The 13,253-nt window shown below is 37.6% G+C and overlaps 1 protein-coding gene across 1 annotated transcript in view; it reads left to right on the forward strand.

Annotated features, from left to right (window-relative positions):
• Nucleotides 1-13,253, forward strand: part of Ascc3 (activating signal cointegrator 1 complex subunit 3) — a 274,305-nt gene that overhangs the window by 159,018 nt on the left and 102,034 nt on the right. Inside the window, exons 30-32 of the mRNA XM_032888665.1 lie at nucleotides 205-350; nucleotides 441-561; nucleotides 2,682-2,824. Of these exons, the coding sequence (XP_032744556.1) occupies nucleotides 205-350; nucleotides 441-561; nucleotides 2,682-2,824 (410 nt within the window). The remainder of the gene's footprint in view (nucleotides 1-204; nucleotides 351-440; nucleotides 562-2,681; nucleotides 2,825-13,253) is intronic.

Here is a 13,253-nt window from a genome sequence, read left to right on the forward strand (position 1 = left end):
CTGTTGATCATAATGTAGTGGACACTAAAGTACAAACGACTCTCTGGCATGTTGATGTCAGTTCCTCTGAGTATCTGCACAAAAGGAGACTGTGTGTTCATGCAGTAGTTTCCTCCCTCTGCTTTTTAAAAGAATGTTAATACTCTGAGTTCGTGCCTGCATAAATTTATTAAATGATTAACATTTATTATTTTTAACTCTTAGGTGAGGAGAGAGGTCCAGTTCTAGAAGTCATTGTATCTCGAACAAACTTTATCTCATCGCACACAGAGAAGCCTGTTAGAATAGTCGGACTGTCCACTGCCTTAGCCAATGCTAGAGACCTTGCTGACTGGCTCAACATTAAGCAGGTCTGCTCTTTTATACTTATCGTTATAAAGTTCTAATGATGCATCTTTTAATGTAAAAATTGTAAGTGACTTCTTTCTTATGTTTACCAGATGGGTTTGTTTAACTTCCGACCCTCTGTGCGCCCTGTTCCACTGGAAGTTCACATTCAAGGTTTCCCAGGACAACATTACTGCCCACGCATGGCTAGTATGAACAAGCCTGCATTTCAGGGTAAGCATCAGGATCCTTAGTGAAGTAACAAGCAGTCTCTGTAGATGATAGCAATCAGATACATCACAAATCATTCCACTTCCCATGAAAGAATAGTAACGATCCCACAGATGCAACCAAGAGCTGTTTTCATCACCCAGTGAGGAACATAAATACTTAATTGAATTACGTCTGGAAAATCAGAGGTATTTCATGAATCAAAATGACTTTACAACAGATAAGATACTATTTTAGAAAATTTATGATTCTTAATACTAGACAGCTAAGGTGTTGTATGTTAATAGCTTACACACATGATTAATAAGAGCAACGCTAACTTTTAACAGAAAATGTAGACAGTCCAGTAGCCAGGGAAATGATTCAGTTAAGACTGCCTTCTGATCTCACAAGGACCAAAGCTCAATTCCCAGCACCTTGTGGCAGGTTGCAACCATCTGTATCTCTAGTTCCAGCCCTTCCGATGTCGCTAGCCTCTGCCAATACCTGGTATTCAAGTGACGTCCACATACACATACATGTAGGCAGACATTCATAAAAATAAGATAAAATAAATAAATCTTAATTTAAAGCAACTTGTACAACTGAATTCTTTTAAAAATTTATGGGTTCCATGTTTTGTTTTTCATTTTTCCTTTTCTAACTAATTAAGCAAATAGGAGAGGCATAGGAAACATGTTTTATTTAGACTACAGAAGGAATATTTATTGTATCAATTAAAAATAACCTCCAAAATAAATTCTCTAATGTGTACTGCTGTTGATTGTGAGGTGACAGTTGTGAGGTGACTTTTTAGCTGCTGTAATTAGCCTATGACAGAAGCACAGTATTGATTGTGGGCTGGAGACCCATCTTGGCAGTTCAGATTATTTACACCTCCACAGAAGCATTGTACAAAATCACTAATGAACACTAAATCTGCCAGGAGCCGCTCAGCCACACCTGTTCTTGCAGCAGTAAAACACATTAAATGTTGAGGTTTGGAAAAGAAACAGATCATTCATGATTGTCTATATAAATGATACCAGTATTTCAGGGGTGTGTGTTTTAAACGGTGTATTTCTAAGGTGATTTATAACAGATTTATCATGTATGCTTTTAGTATTCTAATAAATGGTTAAATGGTAAAAAATAAATTAGGATAAATATGTTTCCTGGGATCTATTACAGAAGTTGTTTATATCCGTATAGGCAATGGCTCCAATGCCATTACAGAGAGGGAAGCATTTGCATTGTGTAAATAGTGAGGAAGCAATAAAGACCTGACTACTTGCTCTTAGCTGTGGTATCACTTCCCCCCATCCTTGTTTACTGTTTGTCAGACCTCAGTGATTCCTGGACTTCTTTGAGACTGGAAATAGGATTTGTGCTGATCTTACTTTTTCTGTTATGGTATATTATCAAGTGCACATCTATATTTTCATGCTACAATGGATTTTTGACCTGTACAAACAGGTTCTGCAGCTCACGGTTCAAAACATGAAACAAGTGGAACCTTTACTTATGAAATGTTTAAACATCCGAGTTTTAATTTTTAATTAGCATATGTTAGACATCATTGTGACATTTTAAAACACTTAAGTCTTAATGATTCTTCTCCCCAACCTTCAAGGCCCTTTCATTGTTTTGAAAGAACTTTAAAAAAAAATCTTCTTCTGAAATTTTACCACTGTCTTAAAAGTAAAAACCCTCATTTCTAGATAATTCAAATGATATATGTGTCACATTGAGTATTTCTTTAAAACTGTTTTTTAGCCTTCTTTCTTTGGTGCTGTTACCCAGGCCATGCCATTCCCAGATACGCATCAGCCACGAGCACTTTCTTCCCATAAAGCCACACACATGTATTTTAAATGTCAGAGGGAAATATTCTTATTTATCATTTACGTTGGTGTGACCTAGGGAGTGACAAGTAGATCTTCCATGTGCTAGGCAGTGTTCTGTAGCTGTGGCCAGCACCTTCCCTGTTACTGTCACCTTTCCAGTGTCCTGATAGACCCTGCCTGCTACTACCTGAAAGAATGCTAAGTTCCATGACCAAGCTAAGAATTCAAATGAACTACTTTGGTTTTTATGTATATCAGCTAAGTGCCTTCATACTTCATTCCCAAAATTTTCCACAGCAATTAGAAGTCATTCTCCAGCCAAACCTGTTTTGATATTTGTCTCCTCAAGACGTCAAACACGGCTTACGGCTTTAGAGTTGATAGCTTTCCTGGCCACTGAAGAAGACCCAAAGCAGTGGTTAAACATGGACGAGCAAGAGGTGAGGCACTTTTCAAGTTCTTACAGTACTGTAATGGAATTATGTATTTAATTATTCAGTTTTTAGTCTAATCAAAATAGGAAAAAAGGAGTACATTGTGTTACCATCATACGTTTGCATGCATTTCCTAGATATTCCCAGTAGAATATTTACTTCACAAATCTACATGTAGGTGATTCCCTTTATTTAACATCATGATTATTTTTTATATTCAATTATGTTTTCATATCTTTATAGCATTTCCTGTCCTTATACAATTTACAATTGATTTTGCTAGATTAATTTTAGAGAAACAACATGATCACTGTTTAAAACATTGTATATACTAATCGACATAGTAAACTTTAAAAATACATGTTTTTAAATAAAATTTTGACCTTAATCAGTTTTATTTTACTATGTAGCTATTACATAGTTTTTTATTCTTATAATAAATAATCAAGTTTCCTTATTGTAATTGTTTCTTTAGGATTATTTTCTTAGAGAACATGAGTAGTGCTTTTATTTTTACAGTACCAATTACTTTCCAAAACAACTATACTGAACAGTGAGAACCAGACACCATTTCGACCTTGGTGCATGAGTTGCCAATGGTGTAGAAGAGTCAAGGCATCCCACATTTCTTGTGATTCATTAACACTATAAAGAAATATTATCCTGTTATTTTAATCTACACCTTGATTTTGTGTGGTTTTATATGCTTGTTTTCTTTTCTGTCTCTTCATTTCCTATGGTTTTATCATTTTCAGTACATTTATCATAGATTTGTAGAGAACCTTACAGTTATTTGGAAATATCTATATAAAACCTCATATAACTTTTCCTACATGTTTGTGTTACTTGCATATATACTAATACACTCCTTAATTCTTTTTGCTTGTCTTTTATCTTTTACTAATTGAAGATTTTACCTTATAGAGTCTGTATAATACGGTTCTCATTGTTCCTTCTGTTATTTATAGTTATACTTTCTCAATTCTTTAGATTTAATTCATAGTACCTTTCCTTTTTAACTCTTCTCTAGTTTTAAAAATGTTTTCTGAGACAGAATTATGATTAAAACTCAGGAAATAAGTTGTCTGATTGTCATGCCATCACTCCTCTTCCTCCCTCTTTCTAGCTTTTTGTGGTTGGTGCAGAACAGTGTTCGAAATCCATCAATTCAGTCTAACCAGGTTGTCTGTTTCTCCCTTTCATTTTCTCATGGCCACTTAGAATTAGAGTCCAAGCCAGTCTGTTAGATAAACTGGTTATGCTGTCATAAGCCAGTGTTTCAGAGAGTTCTTTTCTAGTTCCACAGACGGCACTCTTTACTAGAGCGTTTTTATCTATAAAATTTCATCATTGCTATCTCAAGGTTGCAAATATGGCTATACTATAATACATATTTTAAGGTCACAATAATTTTGAAAAATGATTTTGGTTTTGTGTTATTTAATTGCTGTCTGTGGAAAGTATTATAGTAGGCAAGGTGAGTGACTAAGACTAGAAAGTTAAAAATCGAATGTTCTCATACATGGGTCTTAGTTTATTTTGCTTATACATATACATCTCTGGAGGCAGGTTGTGAATATGAATATAGGCTTCCTAGTGAAAGGGTCTCTCAAGGGGAGACGAGGTGTTGAGGTAGCAGGGGAGATAAGACACTAAGACGCATGACACGTGAAGGTCGGAAGTAGGTTATAGAGGTTTAGGAAGAAGGGAGAAAAGCAGCAGAGAACAAACAGAACCAAATTTTGTTTGAGATGCTATAAGGGAAACTAATAATGTTTGTGCTCATTTTAAAGAAATCCTTTAAAAAGTAGGTAGTTATGTCTACACAGCCTAGGAGGCCAATACTGTAAAATGGATAAATTAACTGCTGATGGCTTGTTGTATAGATAGCATCTATCTAGACTTAATTTTACTTCTCTTTTGCTTTATCCCTAAAACTGTTCCAAATCAAGACATTTCTTTGAAGTCAGGTTATAAAGTACATATCTACTGAACACATATTCCGATGTTTGTTCACAGTATATTCTGCATTTGGTATGTATGTGACTCATATTCCCTTAAAAAATGAACCTCATGTGTTCAACCCTGGTATAGATGCACTTTGCCTTTTTTTTTTTTTAATGATATGCTATCTGAGGAACTCCGTACAGCTCAGCTATTATAGAGAATGTTGCTGTGTTGTTTTAATTAGAAAAAAACTTACCACCATTGATAAGTAAACCATAGCATGTACTTGCATGCCCCCAGTCCCAAAAAATTAGCACAGCTGGAAATGTTATCATTTCCAGATGTTTTGTGTCATCCCGTCTGTCCAAGATGGCTTTGTGTCATCACCTCCTCCCTACTATCTGGTAAATCCAATAAGTATACAGCAAAATATGTGCACCATCAACTTGATTTTTATCTTACTGTGCTATAAAGTAACAGTAGATATCCTCAGTTGCAAGACCCTGTGGTATTACATTAACATGCCATTATCTTTTTCCCCACCCCACAATGCCCATTAAAGTTATAGTCCCATCAATTAGATAATATTCATAATGAAATGGGAAAACTTTAGAAGTGACATACTAAGCATTAGTTATTATGAATAACTACAGGCAAACCAGAAAAAGTTACCAGACACATGTAACTTGCCAAGATTGAACCATGAAGAAATAGCAAACCTAAGCAAATCAGTGAGAAATGACTAGAATAAACCAATAATCATAAGCCCACTGTCAAAGAAAAGCTCAGGACTATTTGGCTCCACTCGTGAATTCTGACAAGCACTAAAAGAACTAATACTAATTCTCCTGAAATTGAAAGGAAGAAATTCTGTCAGCCAAGATTGCATGGTAAATCTTATACTTACTAAAAAAAATAAAAATAAAAAGGTAAGAAAGCTACATTATGAAAATGAATGCTAAAATCATCACTAAATACCAGTAAACTGCATCTACTAAAGAATTGAGTTCAGCGGAATTTATCCATGTAAATAAGACAGTGACTATATACAGTTCAATAAACAAGATCCAGACTTCATCAAAATGCAGAGCAAAGCCATGTTCATCTCAGTGCAGAAAAGAATTGTGATAAAATGGAAAAATGGGTATAGAAGGCACACACTTCATATGGTTTGACTTTCCTTGAGAAGTCATGAGCTAGTATTTCACCTCAGATATCCATACAGAATAAACACTCTCATCCAAATATACCTTTAGTGAAGCATTGAAGTTAATGGGGTTAATTACATGGGTATGTCTGGGGTCTTACACAAGGCCATTGTATCTCCCCAAATCCTACCCCATCAAGGTTCATCAACCTATTCAAACAGACAGCTCTGCCCATGAGTCTCCTCTCCTTCCCATTTGTGCATAACCTAGGGCAGGAGCTAGTAAATCACACGACTCATACATTTTGGTTGCTTCCTGAGCCAGACAGAATGTTTCAGTTCTGGGGAAACTGCTACACAGCACCTCAATCTAATAAAGTCCACTTGAGATACGTAAACTGAGAACATTGTGTTAGAGAAAAGCTGAAAGGCTTCTCTCTAATATCTGGAGTAAGACTTGGATAAGCAGTTTCATCCAACAGTGCTAGCAGTCCTTCTATAGCAGTTGAATTGGTACTGTTTGCAAACAACATACAGAGAAAACTCCAAAAACTCCCCCAAAATCTGTTAGACATGATGAATGAATTGAGTAAAATTTGCAGGTGCAAATGCACGTACTGTGAATTACCTGAAGTAAAAATCAAGAATGCTGTCCATTAAGAGTAAATTCAGGTAAGGGGGCAAAGCACCTTTACATTACACATTATGAAACATCAATTAAAGAAATTTGAAGATAACACATAAGTGGAAGGACAGCCTATGCCCACAAAGTAAGAGCTAATGTTGACAATATATGACCTTCCCTCCGTTATGACTTCTCAGAACTTTCCTCCCCCAGGCTCATGCTTTGAATGCTTGATAAACATTTTATGGTGCTATCTTAAAGCTGTGCAGCCTTCAGGAGTTGGGGCCTGAGTGGCATGGAAAGCTGCCTAGAGACAGGTCTTTAAAGGTGGTATCAAGTCCTGACTTGCCTATTCTACTTCCCACATTGCACAAAGCCATGTTATGGACTCACTTGGCTGAGAGTCTGCCTGCACATAGGTATGTCCAACTCTACATGCTCACCATTCACATCTGCTTTAAGTTTGACCTCTTAGCCAGCTGATGGCCAGTTCTTGAAGTTACGAACACGCATATACACACATGCACATGCACATGCACACAAGTGTATTATATATAGGTATTCAAATAAGGCAATAGAAGTTTGTGGGAAACAATCATCAGTAAAATCAAGTGAAGTAGAATAAGGATAGATAGTATGTTACTTGATGGCATTAAAGCTAAGAACCAAGGCATGAGATTGAACTAGCTGTATACGAAAAGGGGCACAGCTTTGGGATCAAGGAACAGCATTATAAAGAAACTTGAGATCAGCCTTGCTGTAGCTGGAAGGCCACTACGATGTTGGCATAGGTGAGATAGGAAGTTCGTGCAAAGAGACTTACATTAAAGTGGCTGCATTTTAAGTATTATGAAGAGAGATTGTTTATAAGGGTGCAGTGCTTTGGTAGTTGTTTTGTGTCTGATGAAGTTCCTGGCTCTACATAATTAATATTTCAGTGAGACTAGGAGATAACCAGCAAATAAATAACTAATGTATGGTGATCCTCATGGGAAAAATAATAGGCAAGGTATAAGATGTTCAGGGTGGTTGAGATGACCCTGTGATAAGGAAGTATCTGAGCAAAGCAGGAAAATACAGCAGGCAAACCTAGCAGATAGCAAAGTTCAAGATAACCAGGTTGGGGGAGGGGAGCAATTATATACATTCACTTACTTTTTTTTGTATTTTCATGTATGTATATTACAATTTTGAATGCATGTGTATGTAGAAGCCAAGATTTGATGCCAAGAATCATTCGAGATGGCTTTTCCATTTTCTATATTGAGAGGGTCTCTAAATCAAATCTACAGCTCATCAATATGGCTGGCTAGCCAACTTGTTCTGAGAATCCCCTATTTCTACTTTCTGAGGCTGGAGATAAAAGTGATCTGTCATGGCCGGCCAGCCTTTATACATGGGTTTCTGGGAATCCATACTAATCATTGTACTAGAGTGGCAAGTTCTTTAACCTCTAAGCTATCTCCCCAGATATTTTACTCACACTCTGAGAACATTTTCTATTACTTTTGGAAAAGTAAGGTGAAACTTTGGATGGATGGTGACCTAGGATCTCTTACCTTGGTGACAGTGGGGACGTAAAGATATGTTTAGAATTAACAATAAGACTATGACTTGAGACCCCATATGAACAACAATGCCAAGCAACCAGAGCTTCCAGGGACTAAGCCACTACCCAAAGACTATACATGGACTGACCCTGAGCTCCAACCTCATAGGTAGCAATGAATAGCCTAGTAAGAGCACCAGTGGAAGGGGAAGCCTTGGTCCTGCCAAGACTGAACCCCCAGTGAACAAGATTCTTGGGGGGAGGATGGGGAGGGGAAGCCCATATAGAAGGGGACGGTGAGGGGTTAGGGGGATGTTGGCCTGGAAACTGGGAAAGGGAATAACATTTGAAATGTAAATAAGAAATACCCAATTTAATAAAGATGGGGTTGGGGGTGGGGGGAGACTATGATACATGACGGATAGGAAAAGTAGTCAAGAATGGCACCCTGGCTGCCAACTCAGAGAATGGAGGAAGAAAGAAATTTTTAACTCCAAAGTTATTTTCACATATATTTTGGTATGCTTAAGACTTTCAAGTGCAAATTACAGAGTGGTTAAAAGGAAGAGGTCTGTCAAACTTAAAAGCAGATGGGAACGGTGAGTATATAGAGTTGAACATATCTGTGTACAGGCAGACTCTCAGCCAAGCGACTCCATAACGGCTTTGTGCAGTGTGGAGAAGCAGAGGACCACAAGGAGTGTGGTCCTCTTTTTGAGTTGAGACAAAAAATGGGGAGCTGTCAAAAGCTGGGGTACAGTGATGCCAGTGTGGTAAGATGCCAGTAGACAAGGTTTGATGGCACGAGGAAGTGCTCAGCTACATGAGGGGCTGAAGTGAATTTTTTGTATGATAGGGCAGCTCCTGATACGATTTAATACTTGGAGGCCCTGAGTGAATCTAGCAAGTAGCAATCTGTTATGAGCAGAAGCCAGTCTGGAGCTGGGTAAGAAGTAACTAAGAGGAGAGGGAAGAAATGGGAGCAAACACAGCCCAGTTAACTGATGCTGTGATTTAGCACTGAGCAGCTTGACCGAATGACATTCGATCAGTTGTTCAAATGTGTAGTCCCACATTCAGCAGGGATGGTTTAAGCTCTGTGACCCTACCAGCCAGCACTAAAAGTCATAAAAGTGTAAGGAAGCCCTTTCTTCTGAATCCACTGGTCGAACCTCAGAACGTGGCCCTCATGTCGTCTTTCAGTTGAGTCAAAAGCTCCTGTCATGGTTACGTTTGGATTCTCCTCTCAGCTTCCCTTTCTATCTGTGTACTGTTAAACAAGACCTACATAACTAAAATAATATAAGGAACCAGTTAGTTTATTTTTTTCCTTTTAAGGGGAAGTAAATGAGAATTCTCCAATTTGCCATAAAAAATATGGAGCAAAATGTGCTAAGTTGTTCCCCAAAGTCCCCCATGACAGGTGGGGAACATCCAAGGGTCCAGAGCAGGAAAGAAAATACCTCTGACTGAAGCAAACCCAAAAAGGGATAGAGAAGGAGACAACATGAAAACTAGTATGAAATACAACAACATGGTTAAATCTTGTTAATTCTAATTAATGAGCTAGAAGCCTTCCTAAATATATTGAACACTTAAAATTTTTGCTAAATTTATAACTACTTTAAAGTGTAAATACATGGAAAAAAAGAATATAAATGATGAATAAATTTCACTTCAGCTGCCTTCTGGATTTTTGTTTGTTTATTGTGATATAAAGTATCAAACTCCAGGCCTCCTACAAGGTAGGCAGGTGTGGTGATGAGTAAGCCTCTACACATACCCAACAAGGATGATCTAAATGACCCACTATTAATGTGAACAACACTGTTCCATGGGCTTCACTGAATAAGGAGGCAGCGAGCTGAGCGTTAGTTCATTATTCTCTATGCTCTGACCTTGACCACCATGCAGCCAAGTTGCTTCCCAGTGACTACCCTGCTTTCCTGACCATGATGGACTTCCATTGGAACTGTAAGCCAAAGCAAGCCTGCTCTCTCTTAAGCTAGTTGGTCAGACATTTTGTCCCAGCAATAAGACTTACCCAATACAACGAGTTTCTACCATGGGCTTACATCCTTGACCCATTTTTATTTTCACTCTGACCTTGCTATGCCCAGTGCAGTGTGCCCTCAAGCTAAAGGTTCTGTCTGCTTCCAGAGCAGCTTGGAAACACCAAGGTGCTCCCCAACCCTCAGCCTCTTCTGTGAATAAACCGGGCCTTAAACCTCTTTAAAAAACAAGGAAACTCTTATGATGAGATTAATCTAGGGATGGTGTGGAAAATAGGCATCGATGAATTTGCTGAGCTTTGGACGTTTGGGTTCCAGTGGGACTCATGGGATATAGGAGTGATAGTGAACATCGGTTTTCATCCCTGAAACCACAAAAGACAAGCGTTTATTAAAAGATAAATATTATCAAATCTGGTCATGAACCTCTAGAACATAGTTCTTATCCCAGTTTTCCAGATGTAGAAACTGGAACAGAAAGATTGATTGCTTTAGGTGATGCACAAAGCAAGTAACAAATTGGACTCAAACGCTGCATACCCAGCTCATCCTGTTTGACTAGGTTTTTATTTTTCAGTATACTAAGTGGACTCATTAATAACATACTAACTTCAGATAAAAGAAAGATGGACTAGAAGAGCCAAAATTTGATAAGGAAAACTACAAGAAAAGTTAATAGCTACAAAAACAAGTAACTGACAAGACTATACCATTTCACAATCATGAAGAAGTGGAAAGATGTGGTCTTTGGTTTTAGTGTAGAGAACAGGATAATTGAGATATTCTTTTTTAGGCGTAGGACTAAAAAATACTCACATACTAAAGAACAAGTATATTTGCAAATCATCTGACTGTGTAGATGGAATTACTCATTGTATCTTGTTTTCTGCCTTCAATCTAGAACAGTGGGGTCTAGTAAACACTGTAACGGTAGGGTAGTCTCTCGATATGTAGTAATATGGGGGCAGGCACTGTGTTGGAAGGCATGAACTACATACAGCAGTTCTGGGGTCTGTACTGAATGCCTACCATTAATTATATGACTCACTCAAGCTACTTAGCTGCTGAGACTCAAGTTTTCATAAATGAAAGGAATGGGAACAACTCTGTCCTCACAGGACTGCCATGAGAAATGAATGTGCTAAAAACATGTAGGATCCTTAAAATTATTTTTCTTTAGTATGCTAAGTGTTGTGGATTGTATCTGTGCTTAGAAACTATCACTTTAGGAAGTGTGTGTGTGTGTGTGTGTGTGTGTGTGTGTGTGTGTGTGTGTGTGTGTGTGTGTGTGTGTGTGTGTGTGTCTGTGTGTGTGTGTGTGTGTGTGTGTGTGTGTGTGTGTGTGTGTGTGTGTGTCTGTGTGTGTGTGTGTGTGTGTGTGTGTGCCAAGACATGGTCAGTTGACATCTGCAGATTCAGATAAGGGATACTGAACCTTTGTTATTAGTACCTTGGTTCTGCAACATCGAGGATGCCATATTAAAAGGCTGCCCCTGCTGAAAGCAGTGAGGGAAACTTTGACGATATATTTAAGCCCTTCTGGTTATCATCTTTCATGATTTAACTGTTAAAAGTTAATTCTAGTCATGTATGGTGGCACATACCTTGAATCCCAGCACTGGGGAGGCAGAAGCAGGTGGATTTCTGTGAGGTCAAAGGCCAGCTTGGTCTACACAGTGTGTTTCAGGACAGCCAGGACTACAGTTAGACCCTGTCTCAAAAAAAAAGGGTAACTCTAAAATTCCTCTGCAAATCAGTTTCTTATGCATTCAAAAAGCCCTTTTAATACATGGAAATATTCTCTAAACATGTAATAGAATCAGAACTCTCTAAAAATGGAAATAAGCACAAAAGTTATGTTCAAAAGTAAATATGAACTGTGTACTGAATGATTTTTCTGCTGGTGATGTAGGGAATTAATGGGGAAATGAGAATTAAAAAAGATTGTTAATATCTTACCCTATAACTCAGTTTTTATATTATTATTAAGAAATTAGGCCAAGCTGAAAATAATTTGTAAATGGTATTCTGTGCGTGTGGGAGACATGACAAATCTTTTGTCGTTTAGGTTTTATTTGTTTTTAGGCTGCATATTACTTCTTTGTAATTCACACCTTCTTTGTGTATCTACTCTGCATGTAATTTTTTTCTGTCATCATTACAAAGACTGAACCCATGGCTTTATATGTGAAAAGCAGGTGCTCTGGTGCTAAGCTTTGCCCCAGGCAGAATTATTTCATTAATCACATATGTATATACTTAAAATTAATGTGTCACTGTATGGTAAATCATGTGTTGTATGGTTGTATTGGGGGTTTGGGACGTGAACATAATTTTGCAGTATTGGGGATTTTTGAAAATTTATTCTGAATAACTTTCTTGAATTCTTTTCTATTAGCGTCTCAGTAGAATGTTTACTTGCTTTCTTCACTGTTAATTTCTCGTCCTCTGTCAGTGGGGTTCATCATAGAGAGACGGGTTAAGATATGAATATTTGATACAAAAATATTTAAACTTATCTAACATATGTATCAGTGTGACTTGTTTATTTCTGTTTTTAAAGTCTTTGTAGCTTTTGTGATTCTTCTGCTTGGTGCATCTTCTATTGAGCAGTTCAGACCATTGATAAGCACTGTTCAGTGGCATATGGTCTGAGTCTGACATGCTTTGAAAAGAGTACAGAGTTCTGATAATGAGGACTCTGTGAAAATGGGGAAACCAGCACAACAGATACGCTTTGAGAAGCTATGGGATGCTAGCATCTTGAAACAATATATCATACTCAAAGGGACAGAACTGGGCTGCACAGTCTGTTAGCTCATTCTTGTCCAATCTGGTCTCCTTTCTTTTGGAGCCAGCATTGTCATCAACTTGCTGAATTATATTCTGACTGGAGTGTTCTTTAGGCCCAGAGTAATGTATCTACTTAAATGGAATCCTATCTCTCTACAAAAGCTTTTTGAGTATAATAAATTTAAAATATAAAAAATTCTATTAAGTTAAAGTAAATGGTTCAACAGCTTACATATGTGCCTCTGCTCCTATCCGTTAAACACATCACTCCTTCGAAGAATACAGATCTGTTTCTCTTTTATGTACAATATGGAATATTTTTTGTTTAACTATTAGGTGGTCTAACATATTTCAAAGGCTGT

The sequence above is a fragment of the Rattus rattus genome, chromosome 18, assembly GCF_011064425.1.
Source record: "Rattus rattus isolate New Zealand chromosome 18, Rrattus_CSIRO_v1, whole genome shotgun sequence".
Classification (NCBI taxonomy): Eukaryota; Metazoa; Chordata; class Mammalia; order Rodentia; family Muridae; genus Rattus; species Rattus rattus.